This window comes from Lutra lutra, chromosome 10 (assembly GCF_902655055.1).
Source record: "Lutra lutra chromosome 10, mLutLut1.2, whole genome shotgun sequence".
Lineage (NCBI taxonomy): Eukaryota > Metazoa > Chordata > Mammalia > Carnivora > Mustelidae > Lutra > Lutra lutra.
The window spans coordinates 63,937,071-63,963,841 of record NC_062287.1 but is presented as its reverse complement, the minus strand read 5'-3'; the positions used below and the strand labels follow the sequence as shown (position 1 = coordinate 63,963,841).

The window sequence follows — 26,771 nt, the reverse complement described above, 5'->3', positions numbered from 1 at the left end:
AAAGGGGTCCTCTAAGCAAAGAGAGACCCTAAAAGTAGTAGATCAGAAAGAAATAGAGACAATATACAATAACAGTCACCTTACAGGCAATACAACGGCACTAAATTCATATCTCTCAGTAGTTACCCTGAATGATAATGGGCTAAATGCCCCAATCAAAAGACACAGGGTATCAGAATGGATAAAAAAACAAAACCCATCTATATGTTGCCTACAAGAAACTCATCTTAAACCTGAAGACACCTCCAGATTTAAAGTGAGGGGGTGGAAAAGAATTTACCATGCTAATGGACATCAGAAGAAAGCAGGAGTGGCAATCCTTATATCAGATCAATTAGATTTTAAGCCAAAGACTATAATAAGAGATGAGGAAGGACACTATATCATACTCAAAGGATGTGTTCAACAAGAAGATCTAACAATTTTAAATATCTATGCCCCTAATGTGGGAGCAGCCAACTATATAAACGAATTAATAACAAAATCAAAGAAACACATCAACAATAATACAATAATAGTAGGGGACTATAACACTCCCCTCACTGAAATGGACAGATCATCCAAGCAAAAGATCAACAAGGAAATCAAGGCCTTAAATGACACACTGGACCAGATGGACATCACAGATATATTCAGAACATTTCATCCCAAAGCAACAGAATACACATTCTTCTCTAGTGCACATGGAACATTCTCCAGAACAGATCACATTCTTGGTCCTAAATCAGGTCTCAATCGGTATCAAAAGATTCGGATCATTCCCTGCATATTTCAGACCACAATGCTCTGAAGCTAGAACTCAATCACAGAGGAAATTTTGAAAGAACCCAAATACATGGAGACTAAACAGCATCCTTCTAAAGAATGAATGGGTCAACCAGGAAATTAAAGAAGAATTGAAAACATTCATGGAAACAAATGATAATGAAAACACAACGGTTCAGAATCTGTGGGACACAACAAAGGCAGTCCTGAGAGGAAAATATATAGCAGTACAAGCCTTTCTCAAGAAACAAGAAAGGTCTCAGGTACACAACCTAACCCTTCACCTAAAGGAGCTGGAGAAAGAACAAGAAAGAAACCCTAAACCCAGCAGTAGAAGAGAAATCATAAAGATCAGAGCAGAAATCAATGAAATAGAAACAAACAAAAAAAACAATAGAACAAATCAACGAAAGTAGGAGCTGGTTCTTTGAAAGAATTAATAAGATTGATAAACCCCATGGCCAGACTTATCAAAAAGAAAAGAGAAAGGACCCAAATAAATAAAATCATGAATGAAAGAGGAGAGATCACAACTAACACCAAAGAAATACAGACAATTATAAGAACATACTATCAACAACTCTACGCCAACAAATTTGACAATCTGGAAGAAATGGATGCATTCCTAGAGACATATAACTACCACAACTGAACCAGGAAGAAATAGAAAGCCTGAACAGACCCATAACCAGTAAGGAGATTGAAACAGTCATCAAAAATCTCCAAACAAACAAAAGCCCAGGGCCAGATGGCTTCCCGGGGGAATTCTACCAAACATTTAAAGAACTAATTCCTATTCTCCGGAAACTGTTCCAAAAAATAGAAATGGAAGGAAAACTCAAACTCATTTTATGAGGCCAGCATCACCTTGATCCCAAAACCAGGCAAGGATCCCATCAAAAAAGAGAACTACAGACCAATATCTTTGATAAACACAGATGCAAAAATTCTCGCCAAAATACTAGCCAATAGGATTCAACAGTACATTAAAAGGATTATTCACCACGACCAAGTGGGATTCATTCCAGGGCTGCAAGGTTGGTTCAACATCCGCAAATCAATCAATGTGATACAACACATTAATAAAGAAAGAACAAGAGCCATATGATACTCTCAATAGATGCTGAAAAAGCATTTGACAAAGTACAGCATCCCTTCCTGATCAAAACTCTTCAAAGTGTAGGGATAGAACGGCACATACCTCAATATTATCAAAGCCATCTATGAAAAACCCACTGCAAATATCATTCTCAATGGAGAAAAACTGAAAGCTTTTCCGCTAAGGTCAGGAACACGGCAGGGATGTCCGTTATCACCACTGCTATTCAACATAGTACTAGAAGTCCTAGTCTCAGCAATCAGACAACAAAAGGAAATTAAAGGCATCCAAATCGGCAAAGAAGAAGTCAAACTATCACTCTTTGCGGATGATATGATACTATATGTGGAAAACCCAAAGACTCCACTCCAAAACTGCTAGAACTTGTCCAGGAATTCAGTAAAGTGTCAGGATATAAAATCAATGCACAGAAATCAGTTGCATTTCTCTACACCAACAACAAGACAGAAGAAAGAGAAATTAAGGAGTCCATCCCATTTACAATTGCACCCAATACTATAAGATACCTAGGAATAAACCTAACCAAAGAGACTAAGAATCTATACACAGAAAACTATAAAGTACTCATGAAAGAAATTGAGGAAGACACAAAGAAATGGAAAAATGTTCCATGCTCCTGGATTGGAAGAATAAATATTGTGAAAATGTCTATGCTACCTAAAGCAATCTACACATTTAATGCAATTCCTATCCAAATCCCATCATTTTTTTCAAAGAAATGGAACAAATAATCTTAAAATTTATATGGAACCAGAAAAGACCTCGAATAGCCAAAGGAATATTGAAAAAGAAAGCCAAAGTTGGTGGCATCACAATTCCGGACTTCAAGCTCTATTACAAAGCTGTCATCATCAAGGACAGCATGGTACTGGCACAAAAACAGACACATAGATCAATGGAACAGAATAGAGAGCCCAGAATAGACCCTCAACTCTATGGTCAACGAATCTTTGACAAGCAGGAAAGAATGTCCAATGGAAAAAAAGACAGCCTCTTCAATAAATGGTATTGGGAAAATTGGACAGCCACATGCAGAAAAAATGAAATTGGATCATTTCCTTACACCACACACGAAAATAGACTCAAAATGGATGAAGGACCTCAATGTGAGAAAGGAATCCATCAAAATCCTTGAGGAGAACACAGGCAGCAACCTCTTCGACCTCAGCCGCAGCAACATCTTCCTAGGAACATCGCCAAGGCAAGGGAAGCAAGGGCAAAAATGAACTATTGGGATTTTATCAAGATCAAAGCTTTTGCACAGCAAAGGAAACAGTTAACAAAACCAAAAGACAACTGACAGAATGGGAGAAGATATTTGCAAACGACATATCAGATAAAGGGCTAGTGTCCAAATGTATAAAGAACTTAGCAAACTCAGCACCCAAAGAACAAATAATCCAATCAAGAAATGGGCAGAGGACCTGAACAGACATTTCTGCAAAGAAGACATCCAGATGGCCAACAGACACATGAAAATGTGCTCCATATCACTCGGCATCAGGGAAATACAAATCAACACCACAATGAGATATCACCTCATGCCAGTCAGAATGGCTAAAATTAACAAGTCAGGAAATGACAGATGCTGGTGAGGATGCGGGAGAAAGGGGAACCCTCCTACACTGTTGGTGGGAATGCGAGCTGGTGCAACCACTCTGGAAAACAGCATGGAGGTTCCTCAAAATGTTCAAAATAGAACTACCCTATGACCCAGCAATTGCACTACTGGGTATTTACCCTAAAGATACAAACGTAGTGATCCGAAGGGGCACGTGCACCCGAATGTTTATAGCAGCAATGTCTACAATAGCCAAACTATGGAAAGAACCTAGATGTCCATCTACAGACGAATGGATAAAGAAGATGTGGTATATATACACAATGGAATACTATGCAGCCATCAAAAGAAATGAAATCTTGCCATTTGCGACGACGTGGATGGAACTAGAGGGTATCATGCTTAGCGAAATAAGTCAATGGGAGAAAGACAACTACCATATGATCTCCCTGATATGAGGGAGTGGAGATGCAACATGGGGGGTTAAGGGGGTAGGAGAAGATTTAATGAAACAAGATGGGATTGGGAGGAAGACAAACCATAAGTGACTCTTAATCTCACAAAACAAACTGAGGGTTGATGGGGGTAGGGGGTTGGGAGGGGAGGTGGGGTTATGGATATTGGGGAGGGTATGTGCTATGGTGAGTGCTGTGAAGTGTGTAAACCTGGTGATTCACAGACCTGTACCCCTGGGGATAAAAATACATGTTTATAAAAATAAAAAAAATTAAAAAATAAAAAAAAATAAAAAAAAATAAAAAGCAGCATTGGATCCCAAATTATGGATATACTATTATTTTCTAAATAACTCCCCTATGAATATGGAACATTTAAATCATTTCAGATTCTTTCTATTACAGTAGTACAGCCAATGTTCTTATAAATATACGTTTGCATGCTGTAGTATCAGACAAATTCCTAACAGTGGACTTTCTGGTCAGAGAGGGTGTGTATTATATATTTTGATAGGTTATTGCTAATTTACCTTCCCACAGAAAACAAGCAAATGAGAAAACCTGTTTGCCCATACCCTCACCAACACAGAGTATTACCAAATTTAAATTTATGTCCATCTGTTAAGTGAAGATTGGCATCTTATTGTTTTGATTTGGGTTTGTTAATTTTGTGAAGTTTGGCATTCATTTATTTATTTATTTATTTATTTATTTATTTATTTATTTATTTATTTATTTATTTTACAAAGTGACTATTCCATTTTCCTATTGAAAAAATTTTATTCCTAGGTATCAACTATACCCAAGTTAAAAAACCATAAACTTGTTCTTTGGAACATTATAAAATAAAGAGTTCTGTCTATTTATAAAAGTAGAAATGATGGCCAGAAGCTAAAGCTCTAGAATGTCCAGGTGTCAACTGTACTCAAGTAAGAAAAAACCAAAAAACAAGAAAACAAACAAACAAAAAACCCCACAAGCTTATTCTTAGGAACAGTATAAAATAGAGTTCTGGCTATTTACAAAAAGTAGAAATGATGACCAGAAGCTAAAGATCTAGGATGTTTCTTTTAGCTTTGTCATTTTTAAAAAACAATTTATTTATTTATTTGACAAAAGAAAGAGAGCAAGAGAGAGAGAGCACAAGCAGTGGGGAAAGGAAGAGGGGGAGGAGAAGCAGGCTCTCCGCTGAGCAGGGAGCCCAGATGGGACTCATTTCCAGGACTCCGGGATCATGACCTGACAGACACTTAACCAGCTGAGCCACCCAGGCATCCCTAGCTTTGCCAACTTTATGTTTCATACTACTCACACCAGCTCATAAATATAATTCATTCATACTCATTAAGTACTTATTGTTTGTAAAATTATGATAGTCACAGTCCTTGACAGGCAAAGTATGTTAGATAGGGACATATGTTTAGATCTCCAATTTTGGTCTCCACCTAATACTAAGGTATTAAGTCAAATCTTATTTTTTTGCCAGTGTTTCTCCATGAGTGTTCATTTTTCCATTTTTTCAAAATAAAACAGTCTCAACTCTCTGTTAACCAAGTAGAAGTTTAGTAACCAGAAGGTTTGTGTTCTACTTCTGAAAGCCTCAGATTATTGACCTGTTACTGTTGCCATCTTGCCATTTACTACTTCACAGTTGATGAGTTCAGTGTCTGACCCCTTATTACAGCCAGTAAAGGGAATTCAGAGGTTAGTGTCCTGATAGTGAAATTACATACACTTTACAGTGTCTGCCCTAATATTCTGCCCATTTTGTTGGTTCATTTGGAATTTCTGTTGAACCTAGAAGGATCATGACACATAGCCCTGGCCCACTTATTGATTGGTCAGTCCAAGTGTTTGATACAATTCCTCCTCCAGCTGCTAGCAAGCAAGAAGTGGGTAGTCTAGTAATTATTGACTGGACTTTAGATGCCAGGGAAAGTCTGGAATTGAGATCACCATTTGTGCTGTTTGATATCACACATGAATGTAGGATGGAAAGAGTTAAAGATTTCCAAGTAGTTGGGTGTTTCTGGGGGGATAATGTCCTATTCTGAATCCTGTCTCTTCCTCACAGTCTCTTTGGAGTAGGAGAAATAGGGTCATTTCTTTGAGTACAAAGGCACTCTACTATGGGCATATAGAGGATCAAACTCTTATGTGTATTAACGAGCATTTGAAAGATTGCTAGAGATGCAGATTCAAGATAATACGGGGGAATCCTTGCCTTTGTATAGTAGCACAGGACCATAAAAATAACAATGCAGTTTGATACAGCAACAGGATCTTAATAATCACTGGGGGAAATTATAATTGTTCCATGCCCTTTAAAATTTTTGTTAAATAATAAAAACTAACTGTTGGTTATAATACTTAGAAAATGAAGAAAAGAAAAACTGATTTTTCTTAGTGCATTGTAATTTAAAACATTAGAAATATTAAGAACTGGGGCACCTGGGTGGCTCAGTGGGTTGAGGCCTCTGCCTTCAGCTCAGGTCATGATCTCAGGGTCCTGGGATTGAGCCCCGCATCAGGCTCTGCTCAGCGGGGAGCCTGCTTCCTCCTCTCTTTCTCTCTCTCTGCCTGCCTCTCTGACTACTTGTAATCTCTACCAAATAAATAAATAAAATCTTAAAAAAAAGAAATATTAAGAACTAAAGTGTCTTATTTTTTTTAATAAAAACTTAACAAAATTAGTTTAAACAGTGCTTACCTTCTCCTTGTCCTATAACTTACAGTATAGAGGGGAGCATCTTTTTTTAAACTTTAGTGAGTTCTAATACTATTCTCCAAGTTTGGGTACCTTCCGACATTTTATCCTTTGTGCTTTCAAGGTCATGAACTATCTCTGAAAATTTTTTCAATATCACCTTCTTTGCGGGCATCACTTTCTCCGGGGTGCCTCTCTCCTTCTGCACACCACTCTTCCTCTCATTTATGTCCATGCGTTTGCCTGCAACAACTTCCTTTGGTTGCATATCTAGGTTCTCAAACAGTGGCAGCAGCAGAGTTTCCAAGGTCAGCTACTTCTTCTGTTACTCCCTTGACCTTTGATTCAGATTTCACTTCCAGCACGACCACTTTCATTTATTTGCTGCACTTTCATCTTAGCTGGCAGATTCCGGGGAGGCAAGGAGGCAACACAACTGCATACTTGGCTGCCTGTGTGTGAAGTGAGTAGCAGATGCCGGGTGGCCCATCACCAACTGACTGTGAAAAGAGTGCCATGATTCGTCACTGATCACACTGCAAATCTGTAATTTATATGGTGACTGTGGCTTGAAGAGCTGGCAGTGAAGTTTTGAATTTTATGTAATTATTGTTAGTATACTGCAGGGACAGAAATTCAGACTGTGTTGTTGGGGGACTGAGATTATTTAACTAAGTCATGATGGTTGAAATTCATGCATATCAGGACTGTGCAAAGCAAGGACCACCTAAACAAATGGGTTATCACAGGGTACTAATGGGATAGCATTTCTGTAGTAGTTATAATTTTGTTGGGTATGTGGGCCTCATTCTTTTTAAGGGCTTTTGGAAGTGACTTACCGAATAGAATGTTTAATTTGCTATTTATGCCAGGATGGGCTAAATTATGCTATGGTAATAAATGACCCCCAAATCTCAGTGGTCTTGATGCCTTCCTTTGCAGATTAGCTAGGATGAGGGGAGGAGGCTTTATTTTCACTCAGGGACCCAGGCTGAGGGAGGCTCCATCTCTATGTTCCTATAGTTACTAAGGTAGTAATAGGGAACATGATAAATTGCATGTTGTTTCTTATGGTTTCCACCCCAAATTATATACACTATTTCCAATAACATTTCACTGGCCAAAATAAGTCACGTAGTCATTTCCTAAAAGATATGGAGAAGCAGAATTCTACAACATGCCTAGCAGAAAGGAATGTTAGGTGAGTATCATTAGTGACTAGTACAGTATCCAAAGAGTTACCTTATAGAAGGTTTATCAGGGAAGGGCAACGGAGGACTGGAAATAAAGGCATAGACAATATCAGATTGTCTGTCTGCTAGTGAAAGAATCAAGTGGAGGCAGAGTTTTGGTGTACTTGCATTCCAGGAGCCTGGATATTGTGAGTACATGAAAATTAGGGTCAAAGGTCAGGATGAAACCAGAAAGTTGTAATAGAGTCCAGATGGATCCTAGGGATCAAGCAGGACTATTTGCAGAGCCCTGGAGGTTAGAAATTATAGAACGAAGATCAAAGACTCTACCATTCTAGACAATTCCAACTCTTTTATGGTCCTGAGACTCCATCTATACTTCCTCTGGTTTAAGTTGACAACATTTTTTAAAATTCCAGGATGCCTGACAGAGTTGACTCTCAAACTGAGCCTTGGAGGAAACGTAGTCTAGGGGTTAGCAGAAGGCATGGTGAGGGCGTTCTGGGAGCGAACGGGTCGAGGATGCTATGGGTTGAATGTAACCCAAAGCCGGATGCTATGAAAGTGGTAATATAGAATTTCTTATAACAAGATGAAATAAAAGAACCACGAGGAATTAATTGCATAATGATCCTCAGTTATTACCATTCTATACTTAGTGCATGTCTATGTCTTTAACCACAAATATATTAAAGTCTACAGACCCCGATGGTGTACTCAAATGTTTGCCCTTAAGTGCTCTGTTTCATAGTGTTCTGGGTCACTGATGCTTAATGCTTCAATCCACCCACATGCCAGATTACATAACACTTCATAGCTGTGCCCACAGCCACACCTGAACTTCCCATTTTAATCTAATGCAATCCAACGTGTCTAAACTTTCTCTACTATAGTAGTCTGAGTGAGGAGCAGAAATATTTAAAGCCTACCAACGTCTAGCAGGAGCCATTTGAGACTGTGTTCATGTATTTCTTGGCATTAAGTGGAATATTATATTTGAGAAAAATACTGTTAATATAAAACATGTCAATTTGGTATGGTGTGGTCACATTGGGGATTAAAGCGGTGTGCTGAATCAGTATAATCATGACCACTTTATATTTAAATCTTCCAGTCCACTAAAAACTTTCAAATCAAACACCTATGTTCTTGGACACAGCGTTTACACTTTAATGAGTTTAGCTTTCCTATCTGGGGATTTTGATATTCTATAAGTTTGCCCTTAGTGTTGGGCCCACTAGACAGGGGGCAACATTTTCGTTCTTTCTGGTTCCCTTTGATTTTCTAAGAATTGCTCTATAAGAGGGTCTTTGGATTCCAGGGAATTCCATGTCTTATGTCCGTTGCATGAGCATGTTGCATTGTTCCTTCAAACCTGAATATTTCCCCCAAACCTAACCTGTTGCACGTGATCTCAATCAAGAGGCATGAGCGGTGGGGCGCCTGGGTGGCTCAGTGGGTTAAAGCCTCTACCTTCGGCTCAGGTCATGGTCCCAGGGTCCTGGGATCGAGCCCCATATCCGGTTCTCTGCTCAGCGGGGAGCCTGCTTCCTCCTCTCTCTCTGCTGCCCTCTGCCTACTTGTGATCTCTGTCTGTCAAAAAATTAAAAAATATATTTATTAAAAAAAAAAAAAGAGGCATGAGCTGTGTCAGCGAAGGGAAGCTCCAAAGGGCAGCAGAAGTTTCACTGTTTATTCAGCATTATAGTTTGTATAATGTATTACTAGAAGATGTAAAAATTCTTTCAGTTTTCTAAACTGTTTTCTAATGCCAAAAATTCATTTGTTAGGGCAATATGCTTTCTTCAGCAAGACCAACCAATGTGTTAGAAATGATGAAGGAGTGGAAAAATAATCCAGAAAGTGATGAGGAAGACACGACAGATCAAAAGGACAACTGGTCCATTCAAGAAAAGCTGAAAGGTTACCAACTCGGCAGCCCCAGAGGAAACGCCCAGGATATCAGTAGCACCTCAGATGAAGAGGAGGAGAAACAGGTAGGAGGAACCAAGAAAACAAGTAGGAAGAACAATTGTTCCATTTCTCCAAACTTTAAAATACTCTCACAACGCTGGAGCAGTTTTTGCAATGCTGTCTTTTGTTGTTGTTGTTAGTTTGTAAGGAAGGACTTACAGGACAAAGCAAAGTTCTCTCTTCCCTTCAGACTATCATGATTTAGCACGGTAGTCCACATGTTTATTTTAAGGTCTGTGATTATATAGGGCAGGGGTCTGCAGACTTTTTCCATAAAGGAACTGAGATATTTTAGCCTTGTGGCTAAACTTCTTTTAGCCCTGTGTCACAACTTCTCAACTCCGATGTCATAGGATGAAAATAGGCATAGACAGCAAATGAATGAGCATGGCCATGTGCCAACAAAACTTTATTTGCAAAAACAGATGGTGTGTGATATTTGGCCCATGGGTCAAAATTAATAATATTTGTGCTTTATCAGGCTCTACAATTTGGAATGGGTTTATGTATTACCTAGAAAAGATTTATTACATTATGCAGTTATTTGTTTCCAATTTTATGATAACTAAAACTGTTCACATGGGTTTATCATTTTGCCTTATTAGATCTGAATAGAGCTTTATTCTTTCTGGTGAATAAAATTTAGTAATATTTTATAAATTTATTTTTATGTATAAAATATTTTATGTATATAAATATGTATATAAATATTTTATGTATAAAATATTAGTAATATTTTGATTAATTCCAGATAGTATTCTACTAACTAGATATGCCAACAATTTACCCAATCCTTTTTTGTTTTGTTTCTATGTTTATGGAAAATGCTTCTGTGACCTTGTTCTCTTTCTTATCTTGAAATCTAGTGATCATATTTGAATTCTTTTTTATAATTGAGTGTTCCTCTGGTGGGGACTGTGTTCACCTCACGGCAGCCCCGACCCCGTGAGGAGCTGTTACTTTCTGGCTCTCTGAGGTGTAGCGTGGGCAGAGTGCTGCTCAGGCCTCAGAAGGCTGGTTCTGAGCTGCTCCCAGGAGGGTGCATCGCTGGCCTGTCCCTCCCATGCTAACAAGGCCATCAGAAACCTGCAGAAAGAGACTTGGTAGAGTGATCTACTGGTTGGTTTTGACTCACTGGTTGAGAACTTCTTCATCTACTTAATCGCAAATGTCTAGATAATAAGTTTAACATTTAATGACTCTGATATTTTGAAATAATCATATATTTACCATAGTATAAACGTGAGTATGTTGCATTCCCTTCATCTTCTCTGGTCTGTTAACAACTCCTGAAATGCTTGGCAGCTGTATTTTACATTGTTGAAAATAATACCCTAAAAATCCATGTTCGCATTCCTTATTGAATACTGTTTGAAGATTTTTCTATTAGCTGACTTGGCATTTTATGCATACATATTCAGATGCACACACACACACACACACACCTTCTCACACATATGCACATGCACCGTATACATATATGCAGTTGATGCTTGAATAACATGGTGCGGTTGGGGCACGGACCCCCATACAGTTGAAAATTTTCATATAACTTTTGACACCCCCCCAAACTTAACTACTAATAGCCTACCATTGACTGAAACCTTTCCAGTAACATTAGTAGCTGATTAACACATATTCTGTATGTGTGTTATGTACTGTATTCCTACAATAAAGTAGGCTAGAAAAAAGAAAATGTTATTAAGAAAACCATAAGGAAAGACATTTACAGTACTGTGCTGTGCTTAGCCAAAAAGATCCATGTATAAGTGGACCCACACAGTTCAAAACCCCTGTTGTTCAAGGGTCAAGTGTATATATACTCACACTCAGATGTGTGTATTACACATATATACACACGTGCATTTACATATACATATGTATAGACAAACACAGATACTTACACATACACCACATACGACCACATTATCTTGTATTTTGTAGTCTTGGATTTTATCTGTGTTTGTTACTGAATCCGACATAAAATACCCTTGTGAACCAAATATTTGGTTGGCTGTCTTCCATCACCTTCTCCATGGCTCTGTCACACACCTCCCCTCCCTTCCCCGCCCCTGCAAGTCATAGAGTAATGTGAATTGCTGTGCTATTCTCAGCTACTACTTCCAACTAGGGAACAGAAGCATTGGAATTTGAGGTGCTCATGGGTGCTAGAACTATAACCAGTGGTATAAATTTTATACCAGGTAGGTTGAATTTAAGAACATAGATTTCTACTCATCAGCAAGAAGAATTTTTCTACAGTCAGAGCTCACTTGCAATAAAATGGGCTGGACCGTGGATAGTGAACCCCATCTCCCAGTTCGTGCAAGTGTTCATGCAGACTCTAGAAAGCTACTTATCATAACTGCTATAGCAGGAATTCCTGCAAGATGGGTAGGAGTTTGTCCTGGATGTCCTCTAAGAAACTTTCCCACACTTGGGTTTTGGCTGTGATGTCTTGGGAGAAATACATTACCTTGTGTGGGAGTTTTTCTGAAAAGTGTTACCCCTTAAAAGAAAGACTTCTTATACATTTAACATATTAAGTTCTTTCACGGGTTTTTATAAGTATGTTACTTTGTTAATTATATTGAAGCTGAGCTTGTGCTAAGAAATTACTTCTTTTCTTTCAAATCTTCATTAACAATAGTAAATAGCAGAGTATAAAGTTCTCAAGTGATAACTGAAAATAGAGCTTGCCATTTACTCTTGAGTCCACGCAGGATTCATATTGTAATTAATATTCTTAAGAGTGAAATTTAAATTTTATTAAAATTATTCTTTGAATATTAAAATATTTCCCACGAGGAAAATTTTGTTTGTTACAATTAAATTATATGAATGATTTAATGTGATAATATAAATAATTTATACCTACTAAATTAAGGAAATTCTTTTTCCATTAAAAATTTTAAAATTTGGCTTTAATTTAAGTGGAAATCTGCCAGCAATTCCTGTTTTCCATTGTATCATTGTTCTCTCTTCTAAAGAATCTCATAAACCCATTTAGAGCTCTGATTTTTGTTTTGTTTTGTTTTATTTTTAACAAGCCAGGGTAATCATGCTTTTTAGCTAAGTGGCAGAGCTCTTGGAAGACTAGCAGAGAAAGTGAGGATTTGTTATAAATCAAACACTTGAACTGAGCATTTTCCTCTGTCACACCATTCCTTAGTTCCAAATGCTGTGGTCATGATGGAAAAATATAGTCTACCTCTCCTCATGTTCATGCTTGGAATAGATATCACACTACACTCTTCCAGACTTGTCTTCCAATAGTTGGCATTTGGCCATGTGCTTTTTAATTTTTTTCTTTTTATTATGAATTTCTAGCCTAATTTAGGTGTGTTCTTTAAGGATAGAATCTTTAAGGATAGAAATGTTCTCTTGTGTATATCTTGTGTCTTAGAGGCTGAGTATATCTAAGTAGTGTTTTATGTCCTTAGTAACCCTCTAAATTCCCCACAGTGGGTTCTTAATCTGTTCTATCAAGTAGACCCAAGACTTCAACTCCTAAAACAGCATTTACTCATCTTCAAATGAGATGCTTGGCAGACCATTGCTTATTTCAAGAACATGCCTTTTAATATTATGTCCTTAGTGATTTCTTATAAGTAGTACAATACTTTCATTATTTATTAAGCTCAGAAAACAACTGAGAAATGAATGTCTGGTAATTAAAATGCACTTCCACATAACCATGGAGAGAGGGCCTAAAAATTCCAGATGTATATTTACATTATGGAATTCTTGCATCATAAAAGAGATACTTTATCATTGTTAAATTATTTACCAAATACCGTCTTGAATGTACTTATTTAGTGAAAGTGGAAAATTTTTCTGATCGTTTCCTTTTGTGATCATTTTTCTCCACTGAAAACATGGCCTTTACAGTGTCACAGGAGATGGTACATGAAGCAGATACTTTCGTATAGAAAGTAGAAATTCAAGGTTGCTTAGAACTTTGAAAATTTATTTTGATCAATGAAATGTATTCATGTAGCAGTTCTTCAAAGACAAGAAACGTTTGAATTTAAATAACATTGAAATTAAACAGTTGAACTGTGGTATGTTGATACATTTCTATGAGAAAGAATCAGGTTTTCTTGGTATTTTCGTTGAGTAGGATAAAAATTTTCTTCTCTTGACAAATTAAACCTTAGCTTTCTGAGCCCATGTGAATCATGTGCAATTTGGTGGTGCTTTCCACAACTTTGGCATACTTTTGTAGTCCAATATTGAAACCTTGCAATCTGGCATGCACTTAAAATATAATGGTTAAAAGCACATGCTCCAGATCCAGGCTGCATGTATTCAAATCCTGGCTTCTCTGCTTATAAACTTTATGACCTCGTACAAACCTCTTGGCCTCCTGTTCCTCATCTGTAAAATGGGAATAATGATGGTATCAACCAGGGATTAAGTGAAATAATGCATGTGACACTCTTGACATGGTAAGCACTTTGTAATGTTAGCCTTTATTGCTTCTATTATTATATTGCTAACGAACTTGCATAGAATATTACAAAAATTGCACTTTTTTTTCCCCTGCCAGTTTCAAGACTCCTTTGGGTATATCTCCTTTTGGGTATGAACAAACCAAGAAATATCATTTTCAAAGGTGATGAGGTGATGCTTCCAACCTCATTTGCTCTCTTTTTGAGGTCCCTAGCGTACTGTGATAGATTAGATTATTTTCCCAATTATTTAACCCCTCTCTGTAAGGGATTTGTACATTCACAACCTTTGCCATGTGACATTGCAGTTCTCCCTACTAGAGTAAACAAAGGATATTTTCTCATCCCACTAATGTTGGTTTTAACTAGATGACTTACTTTGGCTGATAGAATGTTAAAAGGTAAGATATGAGTAGCATTCATGTGATTTAGCTTGCTCTCTTGTATTTCTGCTACCTGCTTTGAGAAGAACATGCCTGTGGGGAGCCACAGTTCCTGAAATTATGAAGATCTGTGGAACAGACCTCAATCCCGGACAAAACCTGAACTCTGGTCTAGCCAACCCCTACAGCTACTGAGCCTTTTATAGTCATTTGTTATGTAGTTGTACAGAAAGGAGTAAACATAGCAGACCTAAGCTGGTCACCTTGGAAAGGCCTGCTTACAAGGTTGGCCCTTGGGTGGCTTCTGAGAACTTGATTTGGTTGCTATCATTATCTGATTAAGAATGGCCCATTCTTCCAAAACTGCGCAGACAATACAGTTTATGCTGCAACCTGCTTTTCTTCTGGGGGTCCAGGATTTTGGTAGGTGCTGGGCAGAGACTGCCAACATGACCAGTTCCCAAAAAAACCCAGGGTTCCATCTCTAAGACCTTCTGTGGTTGGCAACATTTGACATGTGTGGTTACAGCTCATTGCTGGGGTAATTAAGTACATTCCATGTGACTCTTGAGAAAGGACCCTTGGAAGCTTGAGCCTGGTTTCTGCTGGACTTCACCTTAAGTGCCTTTTACCTTTGCTAACTTCAGTCTGTAATAAATTGTGACAGTGAATACAACTATGTGCTGAGTCCTTTGAGTCCTCCTAGTGAATCATGAACCTGGGGGTGACTTTGGGGACCTCCCAAGCACTGTAAGGTAACTGCAGCAATAGATGACTAATACAGGTACAAATAATTGGGCTAACATGAATCCTGACATGTTGTTTTTGACCATGCTTTTATAATGCCATTTGCTAGTTTGGATTCATAGGATTTTGTCCCTACTATTCCCACTAGAACCTTCTGTGTAGGCTTAGTTTGCACCACAAGCTTAGCCAGGCTTCCACAGCTGAAGGGAAGTATTAGTGAATCCTTTCAAATCATTTTCCTCCTCTCCCAAGACTGGCATTTGCTCAGCTCCCCTTAGGGAATATAGCTGTTAGGCTATGCTATGTATCTTTTTCCCTATGGGAGAACCAACCCATTGATTGGGTTGGGTTATAACAAATATTGCTTTAATTCCACATGTATTAATTTGGGCCTATTCATCTCTTATCCTGCATTTAGGCTATAACTGTCACATGTATTATGTATTATAGCTACATAATTACAAACCCCACAAAGCAATGTTTAATTTTTGCTTTAAATAGCCATATATATTTCCAAGAACTTAAGAGGACATTTTGTCTGTTATATATACCAAGGTATTTACCATTTCTGATTTTTTTTCTTTCTGAAATCCAGTTTTCCATCTGGTATCATTACTCTTCAGTTTGATTCAGTCTCCATTTCTCTGTTAAATCTACCTGGTGAATATTTTATTTTAGGTATTCTAAAATTTCCATTTGATCCTGTTTTATTATTTCTAGTTCTCTTCAGAGATTTCCTATATTCCTAAAAGAATATTTTCCTTTATATTACTGGTAATAGTTATGATAACTGCTTTAAAATCCTTGTTTGCTAATTCCAACTTCTGGGTCACCTCAGGATCTGTCTCTATTAATTATTATTTCTGTTGAGTAGTTTGGGATTGTATCTTAGACACTGGAAATGTTATGTTGTGCTGACTCTGGATTGACTGTGTTCCTCCAAAAAGCATTGATGTTTCTGTTTTGTCAGGGAAGTAGTTGGTTGGGTACAAATTGCAAATTGTCTCTTAGCAGTTCAAATCTTAGGTCAGTTCATTTCTTTTTGCTGGGCAGAATTTAGGGTCCCCCTTCTCTGGCTATCTCCTTTAAGGGATTCCCTCATTACTTTCTTGTGTCTGTGGTTGCTCTGAATTCAGTCCTCTAATTCTTTAAACTAGAGAGAGAAGATTGTAAGTGTCTAAGGTTGGAAGAGTGGTGGTGAGGAACACATTGCCATTGAAGAAGCAACATTTGATATATAACAGAAATAATGGAAGCCAGAAGACAATGGAGTCACATTGTTAAAGTGCTAAGTGGAAAATGAACAAAACTAAAAACCCTGCCAACTTGGAATTCTATATCTTGTGATAATTTTCTTCAAAAATAAAGATAGAATAAAAAATGTTTTCAAGTATGTAAAAGATGAGAGAATATGTTACCAGCATGTCTTTTTTTTTTTAAGTTTTTTTTTAAAGATTTTATTTATTTATTTGATAGAGAGTGAGAGAGAGAATGACAGGGGAGAGGGTCAGAGGGAGAAGCAGACTCCCCATGGAGCTGGGAGCCCGATGTGGGACTCGATCCCAGGGTTCCAGGACCGTGACCTGAGCCGAAGGCAGTCGCTTAACCAACTGAGCCACCCAGGTGCCCCCAGCATGTCTTAATTATAAGAAATACTAAAAGAACATTCTCCCGGTTAAAAAAAAAATGATCCCAGATGGAAATCCCTGACTACGGGAAAGGTATGAAGGGCAACAGCAAGGGTAAATATGTGAATAAATGTAAAATAATATTGACTTCTTGAAATAATAGCAATAATAATGAATCTAAGCTTTCATCTCAAAAAGCTAGGAAGAGAATAGCAAATTAAAGCACCCTTCACACAAGAGGATATTGTGAATGATTTAGTCCCAATAATTAGAATATTTATATGAAATGGTCAGATTTCTTTAAAAAAAAATCAAAGCAAATATACAAAAATACAAAATCTGGATAATTTTATATTTACTTCAAAAATTGAATCTCTAATTAAAAACTTCCAGTAAAGGGGGCACCTGGGTGGCTCAGTGGGTTGAGCCTCTGCCTTTGGCTCAGGTCATGATCTCAGGATCCTGGGATCGAGCCCCACATAGGGCTCGCTGCTCAGCAGGGAGCCTGCTTCCTCCTCTCTCTCTGCCTGCCTCTCTGCCTACTTGTGATCTCTCTCTCTCTCTCTCTGTCAGACAAATAATAAAATCTTAAAAAAAAAAAAAAACTTCCAGTAAAGAAAATTTCAGTCTCAATTTCCCCACTGGTTAATTCTTTTAAGTATTTGCAGACGAGAAAGCTTGTTACACCTACTCCTGAGACTATTTCCCACACATTTATAAAGGAAGCATAACTTTAACACCAAAATATGACAGGGATATTATAAGAAAAGAAAAATTTTAGCCAGTATCTCTCATAAATAGATATAAAAATCCCAAACTCAGTATTAGCAAACTGAATCCAGAAATATACAAAAAGAGATAGCATATTCTTGATCAAGTATACAGGTATACACATATTCCAGGGATGTCTATTTGGATTAACATACAAAAATCAACCAATATAATTCACCCTATTAATAAGTAAAGGAGAAAAACCATATGGGAAAAAAATTTGATGAAATTCAACACTCAAACATGAGTAGTAAAACTAGGAACAGATGGTAACTTCTTTTACAAATTAAGGGATTTTTTTTTAATTTAAAAAATCTCTAAAGCTAATATCATTCTTTTTTTTAAAAGATTTATTTATTTGTTTGAGGGAGAAAGAGGGAAGGAGAAAGTGGGGGTGGGGACAGAGAGAGAATTTTCAAGCAGACACCCTGCTGAGTGAGAAGACTGATGTGAGGCTCAATCTCATGACCCAATCTCATGACCTCAGCCACCATCAAGATTCAGATGCTCAATCAACTGAACCACACAGACACCCCAAAATTATTTTCATTCCTAATGGTGACATATTGAACACTTTCCAACTGAAGGTAGGTGAAAGGCAAAGATGCCCCTTTGTACTTCTCTTAATATTGTACTAGAGATCTTAGCCTACGCAACAAGACACATAAAAGAAAATTATATAGTTGGAAAAGAAGCATAAGCTATCTCTATTTGCAGATGACATGACTGTGCACAAAAAAAATCCCCTGGAATCTACAAAATGTGAATTAACAGTTTTCAGTGTGTAAGATCTATATACAAAAATAAAATATATTTTTATATACTAGCAATGAATAATTAGAAAACAGAATATTAAAATACCATTTAAGACATCACAAATGTGGGCACCTGGGTGGCTAGCAGGTTAGGCCTCTGCCTTTGGCTCAGGTCATGATCTTAGGGTCCTGAGATAAAGCCCCGCATCGGGCTCTCTGCTCAGCAAGGAGTTTGCTTCCCCCTCTATCTCTGCCTGCCTCTCTGCCTACTTGTGTGATCTCTCTCTGTTAAATAAATAAATAAAATCTTTAAAAAAATCACGAAATGTAAAATATTTAGTTGTAACTCTTACAAAATGTATGTAAAATATATTCAATCTGACAACACATTGAAATTGAAGAAGACTGAAATATTTTGAAGAAATACCATATTATGGACTGGAAGCTTTGATACTGTTAAGAGGTCAATTCTCCCCAAACTGACTTATAACTTTAAAGCAAATCCCAATTGAAATCGAGAGCTTGCTTTTCTTGTTAGAAATTGACAGGATGCTTCTAAAATTTGTTTGGAAATACATAAGACCTAGAATACCCAAAAATCACTCAAAAGAACAAAGTTGGAGAACTTACATGATGTGATTTCAGCACTTACAATATAGCTACAGTAATTAATACAATGTGGTATTGTATTGAGGAAACAAAATACAATCTAGAATTGGCCCCCACTTAGGTAGTCAGTTGATTTTTGACAGAGATTTCAAGCCATTCAATAGGGGGAAAGATAGGGTTTTTCCCCCAATAAATAGTGCTGAACTAATAAGATATCTATATGCAGAAAAAGGAACTTTGACCCCCCGAGCTTACACTGTACCAAAAATTAGTTTGAAATGGTAGTAGACCTAATCTAAAAGCTAAACTGTAATGCTCATAGGAGAAAACTTAGGAGAATATCTTCCAACCAGTGAGTAGTCGAAGATTTCTTAGAACACCAGGCAACATGCTAAAAAGTTCTTCAAAGTACATGCATTTTCTTATCTAAAGCATTTTAAGAAACAGAATAGGCAAGCCACAGACAAGGGAGAAAAAAATTTCAATAGACCCATCTAACAAAGGACTTGTTTAGAAAATATTGAGACAGTTTTTACAACTCAATAAGGCAACTCCACTTTTAAATATGGCATAAGATTTGAACAGACATTTCAGATAGGAAAATATACTAATAGTCAACATATGAAAAAAATGTGCAACATCAGTAGTTATCAGGAAAATGCAAATGATAACAGGAAAAGCTACAATGATATATCACTATATCCTTTCTAGAATGGCCAAAATTTAAAAGACAAGTTCATATTTTAGCAAATATTAGAGCAAGTGGAATTTTCCTGTATTGCTTGTGGATTGCAAAATGGTACAGATTCTTTGGGAATACAGTCAGGCAGTTACTTATAAAGTTAAACATTACTTACCATTTTTTATCCAGAAATCCCAAATTTGAGTTCAAAAAGGAGTTGTAGAATATATTTATAGCAGCTTTCTATATAAAGAGCCCCAAACTGGAAAGAGCCCAAATATCCATTAATAGAAGAATGGATAAACAAATTGTGGTATATCCATACAATGGAATACTACTTGATAATAAAAAGGAATAAACTACAATTGGTGATTCACTGATTGGTGAATCTCAAGATATATGTGGTAATACCATGAGACTCTATAATTATCTCAATAAAAATTTCTTTTTTTAGAATCTTAATACAAATTTCAATTTAATAACGTTAGCAAAGAAAGTCAGACACAAGAGTACACACTGTATGTTTTGTTTACACAAAGTTTAGCGAAGTAATTATGTTGACAAATATCAGAACACTGGCAGCCTCAGGATGGGAGGGAGTTGAGTGGGATGTGACCCCTGGGAAATTTGTGGGGGAGTTGTTCTATTTCTTGATTGGGGTGTTGGTTATACAGCTCTGTTTATCAAACTCATCAAACTGTACACTTGAGATTTGTACAATCTACTGTATGTAAATTGTACTTTAACTAAAAAAGAAAAGAGAAATTTATATCTCTCTAATTGCAAGTTAGATTGTATTTTCATTAACTCCCTACAAGGCCCAGCTATTTATGTAGGGTAGCCTTATAAAAGAAATCTATAGATTTGGGAAGTTAATTACTCTTCGTCCCTTTGGTTTTTTCTTTCCCTTCCTTCTTCCTTCTGAAAACCACAGGAATATGAAGAGAAAGTGGGTGACCATTGTGAGCAGAACTGGAGCTGAAAACTTGTATCAGAATGTTCTGTCACTTGGACCTTGTGCAGGCCTATAATTTGAATGTGTGACTCTAGAAATGGTTGCTATGGTGATAAACCACTTTACTTAAATAGCATGTATTTTACCTCAAAATTCAGAGAAATGGTAACAGTTCTAGTAATCATGTACTGGTATTAACTTGCAGGGATATGCCTAGAGCTTACAGGGTTTTGCATCCATTATCACCAGATGAGGTTCATCAGTTAAAGTTATGCCAGTGAATAATGAATACGTATATTTAGCCCAATTTTCTTGTTACATATCTCCCCTTGCACACATTGAGCCCTTTCCAAGATTAATAATATGAGCTGGAGAAATCAGGCCAAGGGTGCTGAATTACTAAGAGATGGAACTGGAGGGAACTTGCAAGGTCATCTTTTCCATCATCCCGCCTCTAGGAGGACTGAATATTCTTCAGCCGTCCCAAGTGGTAAGAGTCTGTCAAGGATGAAGAACAATTGAGATGCTGCTTGCGCCAGCCCCCGGTTTAACCATCCTGATTGCAGCACTCACAGACACCATCTAGCTCCACAGAGCCGAGCTCTGTCCCCTCTGCATTCTACCGAGTGTGATTACATATGTCCTCTATTCTTTGTATTTCTAGACTGAAGAGCTCTCTTGTAAAGAAACCTCCTTCCATTAATCATATTAGTAACCTGTCTGTAAACCATCTCTGGTTCCTTTATCTCTGTTCAAGCTGATTACAGTGTTTCAGGTATGAATTCTTTATGATTTTATATAAGGATAGAAGGATTTTTTCTTTGTTTCTACGGTGCTTTCTGATGATAGTCAGGTTTTCTTGAGCACTGTGCAACAGTATGTTACACCAGCATCTGAAGAGAATGATCTACAGTGATTTGTAGATCCTTTCTTAGACTGATAATAATGGCCAACAATCTCATAATGATCATTTGGACTCTTTCCCCCCAGAACTGAATATTGAAATTGCCCCTCATCTTCCTCCCACTTTGTGCAGTCTTACGGAAGATCCTCACCTTCTATTTGCCTTTTATGACCTGGAAGATCTTAGTAATTCTTATAGCCTTGGCAATTTCACTTTTCATTTCTCTGTCATGTTACTTAGAAAACTGTAAAATTGCATCAGTGACAGCTTAGATCCCCAAGGATTCCCCTCAAGTAGGAGAGTGGAGAAAGAGAAACCTAAAATTTAGATAACCTGTAACCTCCAAAGGAAATCCCTGAAACATTAAGATTTGTTTACATTCCTAGAGAAAAGCCTGGAAGCTGGAATTTGCCTTGGCCATTTGCATTCAAGGAGATGAGAGGCTTGGCTTTTGGTGACAAAAGCTACAGCTCAATCTGCCCGACACCATGAGGGCCAGCCTGCATACATGTTTTATTAGCATCAGAGCACAGTTTCAGTAGGGTGATATTTAATAGAGGAGACTTAGAGTCTTCAGGAAAACTCTTATAATTCTGATTCCTAAACAGTGGCATCCTAAACTTAATGCAATTACAAATTAGCAAAGAGAAATGGTAAAGTGTACATGTGCACACACACACACACACGAAACACTTACAGGGTACGCACGTATACACAGAAGCTTCTAAGCATTTGCAATAAACATTTGCATAAAGGTGAGTAGATTTGCATTGATGTTACCAGAGAGTAGAGGAACAAATATGGACATTTGTTCCAGTGCAACCAGTTTCAAGCCAACTTGGAGTTCAATTAAACTATAGCTGACTATATTACTTTTAATACGTATTAAAATTGAGACAGAAATAAGGAAACAAACACTCGTATGTTGCTGGTAAGAGTCTAAGTTGGTACAGTTGCAGTGGAAGGCAACATGGCAGTAGCTTTCAAAATTACAAATCCGTATACATTTTGACCCAGGAGTCTCACTTCTAAAATATCCATCTTGTAGACATACTTACACACCCACAAAATGACACAAGTACAAGATTATTCACAGCAGCACTATTTGTACTAGGAAAAGATTGGAAACAACCTGAATGCCCACTGTGAAGGGACCAGCTAAATAAATTGTAGTCCCTTCAAACAAGAGAAGACTGCATAGCCAAAAAGAAGAATGAACACCCTTTTTATATATGGACATGAAAGGATCCTCAAGATAATCATTTAGTTGAAAAAAATCAAGACAGTAAAAGAGGGCTTACAGTGGGCTACCTTTTGTGTTTAAAAAAAAGGGGGGGGAAGCATGTCAATATATGGATTAGACTGAACCATATGAAATTGCCATTATTGGGCTGTTTTTGACCTGCAGAAATGCCTACCAATTCAGTTTGGTTCCACTTAATATTTGCTTGAAGATGCATGACCTCTCTCTGGAAATGTACTCTGTAAATTGATAATATTGGTTGTCTTTGATGTGGGTCAGAGCTGAGTTAACTGGGGGGCAGGGAGGAGATTTTTAACACTGTGAATATTAAATCATGGGGGTGTGCCACCTATTTTAAAAAATACATCACTAAAATTAGATATGAATAAATAAAGAAATGTAGCTGAGGAATATCATTTTCTCATCTTGCTCTAGCATGAAATTGAGAAATATTTCTGCACCAAAGCAAGCAAACATTTTGGTCTAGCTTCCTCTTCCCTTCCCCTTTGCCAGAAAATTCTGAGGATTATCTTAAGATATCTTATCCAAGAAGAAAATACCAGAGCCTCTAGTCATTTTGGAAGAACTAATCTACATCACTACCCCCACCCACAGAGACTGTTTCTGAGTATTTCTTCCTGGTGATGCAACTCCTAGTCTCATTTAGCAACCCAAGTCCATTAACGAATGGAACTATGGAGAAGAATGGAAGTGTTAAGCCAGATATGAATATGCACACATTAAAAAGAAAATGCCAGGGTCTCTGTTCCTACACTCTAGAGAGCAGTAGTTGTAATAGACATGTTGAAAAACATTTCCTCGACTACTTGGATGATAGTTCCAAAGGTGGAAATGTCAAAAGGGAGAAGGTTACACTGAGATTCACCTTTTAATAGGATTTGTATGTCAAGTGAATTAAACTTTCATGAATTGAAATTTCCAAGATAGGTTTCCTGTCTCAGGGATCAGTGCTGCACACAACAAAGCAGCTTCTCTCCACTGGACTCGGGAACATCGGGGGAGTTGACTCTCACCCCATTGCTGCACGTGGGCATTCTCAGCGAGAGGGTAGGCTGGATTGCCGAATGCTAATGCATTTTCAGTGTTTTCTATTTCATGAACGGATACACAGAGAAGCAACCTAGAAATTTTGTTGGAAACAAAATCTATGGGAAAAGGGCTTTTTTTACATTTCCAAATGTAGACAAATTAATTTTTCAAGTACAAATAATACGAGCTCAAGAATTAGCATACGCTGTTACGAAGCCATACACGAGTGATGGTCTGTTTGCCATACAGCACAACATCAGGTGAATTTTCTCCTTCTCTAAATATAGCTACCAAAACCATAAATGACCTGAAGTTCTGCTGGAGCCCTGGGAGGTCACTTGTTCATCAGGCAAATCTGTATTAAGTGCCTACTACCATATATAAAGCATGGCCACTGGTATCATAAGAGCCTGAGTGGTCAAAGAAACTAGGTTTATTTGTAGTGTTACCTGTAATCTTTTCACATCCTTTGAAAATTGCTAACCTGATTAACTCCTATGTAGAATAACTTTGCATTCACCAGAGTGTTAGACGTATGAACCCTTTCCAGACCGTTGTGAGTTATGTGAGCCCTACTGTACTTACTTCTCCCGTGTCTCATCCCCCACCCTGCTGTGTCCCCCTCTCCTAAGACATTCTCTGCTCTCTCAGAACTCTGCTCGCCTTCATTTCAGGAGAAGTGATCACTTCTAAAATGGGTCTAAGGTCAAAATGGACTCTGCTTCCCTCATGACAGCAGAATCAAAGACCATTTCCTCTGCCAGGGGGCGAGGTGACCTGCGAAAACACAATTGCCTATTGAGATCCCTTCTACCTGGTTTGTCCTTTAAAGAAGCACTTTGAAGGCCACTATCTTCATGCATTTCCAAGTAAACCCACGTAGTAAAGGTGCAAATGCAATTTCCCCATTGACTGGTGAGGTATGGAGACTCCAAGAGCTCCGTGGACCTGCCCAAGGGGAGTGACTGGGATTAGAAGCCAGTCCACGGAGTCCGGGAACTGGCATGGCAGAGCTGGCCTAGAAAGCTAGTCAAGATGCAGTGAGTATGGTTCTGTCCTGGCTGACTTCCTTGTGCAAACGTTGCCAGATGTTTATTTTTATTTTGCATGGCAGAGGCTCTGAAATTGTGCCTCTAGTCTGCGCTACACCAAACACTAAACAAGCCTCTTTTCTTGAAGGTGCTAAAGGAACTTACTCTGACATTTAGTAACAGCTTTACAGTGTGATTAGTTTACGTGTCCCCTCTGGAGAGCACTCCAATTTGCAGATGCTGGGCAACTTTTATCATCCCTTGCTTCTTTGAACTGGTGACTGTTGCTTCCTGTCTAAAAAGTAACCCGGGCCTTTTCTTTTATTTGTAGTCCACTGCTTATGAAAAGAAATTTCCTGTGACCTATAAGAAGGAAAGGTGGACAACTTGGACACGAAGTATACAAGTTCCACATCTAGCAGACACCTTCCGGCAGGATTCAAGGGAGAACCAGAGAAATCCCCCATGACTTCAAGCCAAGCAAGGGCAACCAAGTACATTGCTAAATCCAATGCCCTGCCTAGAACCAAAAAGAAACTCTAAGTGTTCTTCACCGATGTGTAGTACAAACACAGAGCTGCTCTTTCTGGCGCTAAGACAAGGAGATGGGAGGGGAGAGGACAGGACTATGTTGAGCTTTGAGCCTTTTAGCCCCACTGAGCCCTGCCATGGGTCTGCGCCAGCTGAAACTCGAAGCTAGGTGACCCCGGCAGCCTGATGTGAAAGGCCCACCGGCCCCAGGCTTATTGGGGGCTGCGGCTGAAATCAACCCAAGAGGTTTTCAAGAGTTGTTTAGAGGAGCACAGACCCTCAAAGCAAGGCGGTGGGCATGCCTGCTCAGTTTCATTTCAGATTCTTATATTTAGGCACAAGTATTTGTAGGAGAAAATGAGAGCCAAATATGGCAATGGAGGTTCCGAATAATTATGTGCACTTGGCACTAGAAGATTTTGTTAGGAAATCACTAATAAACTTGCCATAGGCATATACCAGCAGAAGCGCTTCAGCCATTCACATGTGTTCTTGTGATTTTAGGTTGCTATAGAGTATTTAAGATAACTTATTTTAAATGTAGAAAAATAGGAGATTTTGTAACTGCTTGCCATTAACTTGCTGCTAAATTCCCAATATATTGATTGACTCAAAAAAAAACAGATGTTACCCATGCACGTTAGTTTGTATGTTAACAAGAGGTGGATAGAATAAGGTCCTTGAAGCCCTTGTGCAAATTAAGTTTGGCCTGCTTCTGCAAAGGTAGGCACATAGCTTTGCGGGGAGGTCATGAAGCTGGGTATGGGGGAAAATACATCGTTACCCTGGGTGTTACTGAGTATTTCCTTTCCACCTGGGCAAATAACTTAGCCATTCGAAGTCAAATTGGGTAAAGAGGGCCCTCCAAATAAATTCTAAGGAAGCAATTTGCATTTACTTTCCCCTCCATAAAGTAATAACTTAGTTGCAGCCCACCTCACGCCATGGGGTTGTCTTAGACCTCCCAAATGGTGCACAGCAGGCCTGCTGAGTACACACTAGTTGCATATAAATCCACTCAGGGGCAGGTGTGGGGGCAGTAATAGAAGTACTTCTCGGGATTAATGTGGACAACACTGTTGTACTGGTGAACAGGGCAAAGGCCCACTTGCCTGTGTTATTGGCCCTGGCTGAGTAGCTTGGTCAGAGCCTTCTCTGTGTGCTTCCCCGGGGTGGGGGATCCACCAGCTACAGTGCACCTGCTTTAAATGGCCTAGACTGTATTTTAAAACTGGAGTTGGCATGGCTCTTTC

General features: G+C 38.2%; 1 protein-coding gene across 1 annotated transcript in view; it reads left to right on the top strand.

The window, feature by feature from the left end:
* STK33 (serine/threonine kinase 33) overlaps positions 1 to 26,145 on the top strand; it is a 185,697-nt gene extending 159,552 nt beyond the window's left edge. The window contains 3 exon segments of the mRNA XM_047693847.1: positions 9,592 to 9,798; positions 25,319 to 25,358; positions 25,361 to 26,145. Of these exon segments, the coding sequence (XP_047549803.1) occupies positions 9,592 to 9,798; positions 25,319 to 25,358; positions 25,361 to 25,530 (417 nt within the window). The 3' untranslated portion in view covers positions 25,531 to 26,145.
* Positions 26,146 to 26,771: the final 626 nt, after the last annotated feature.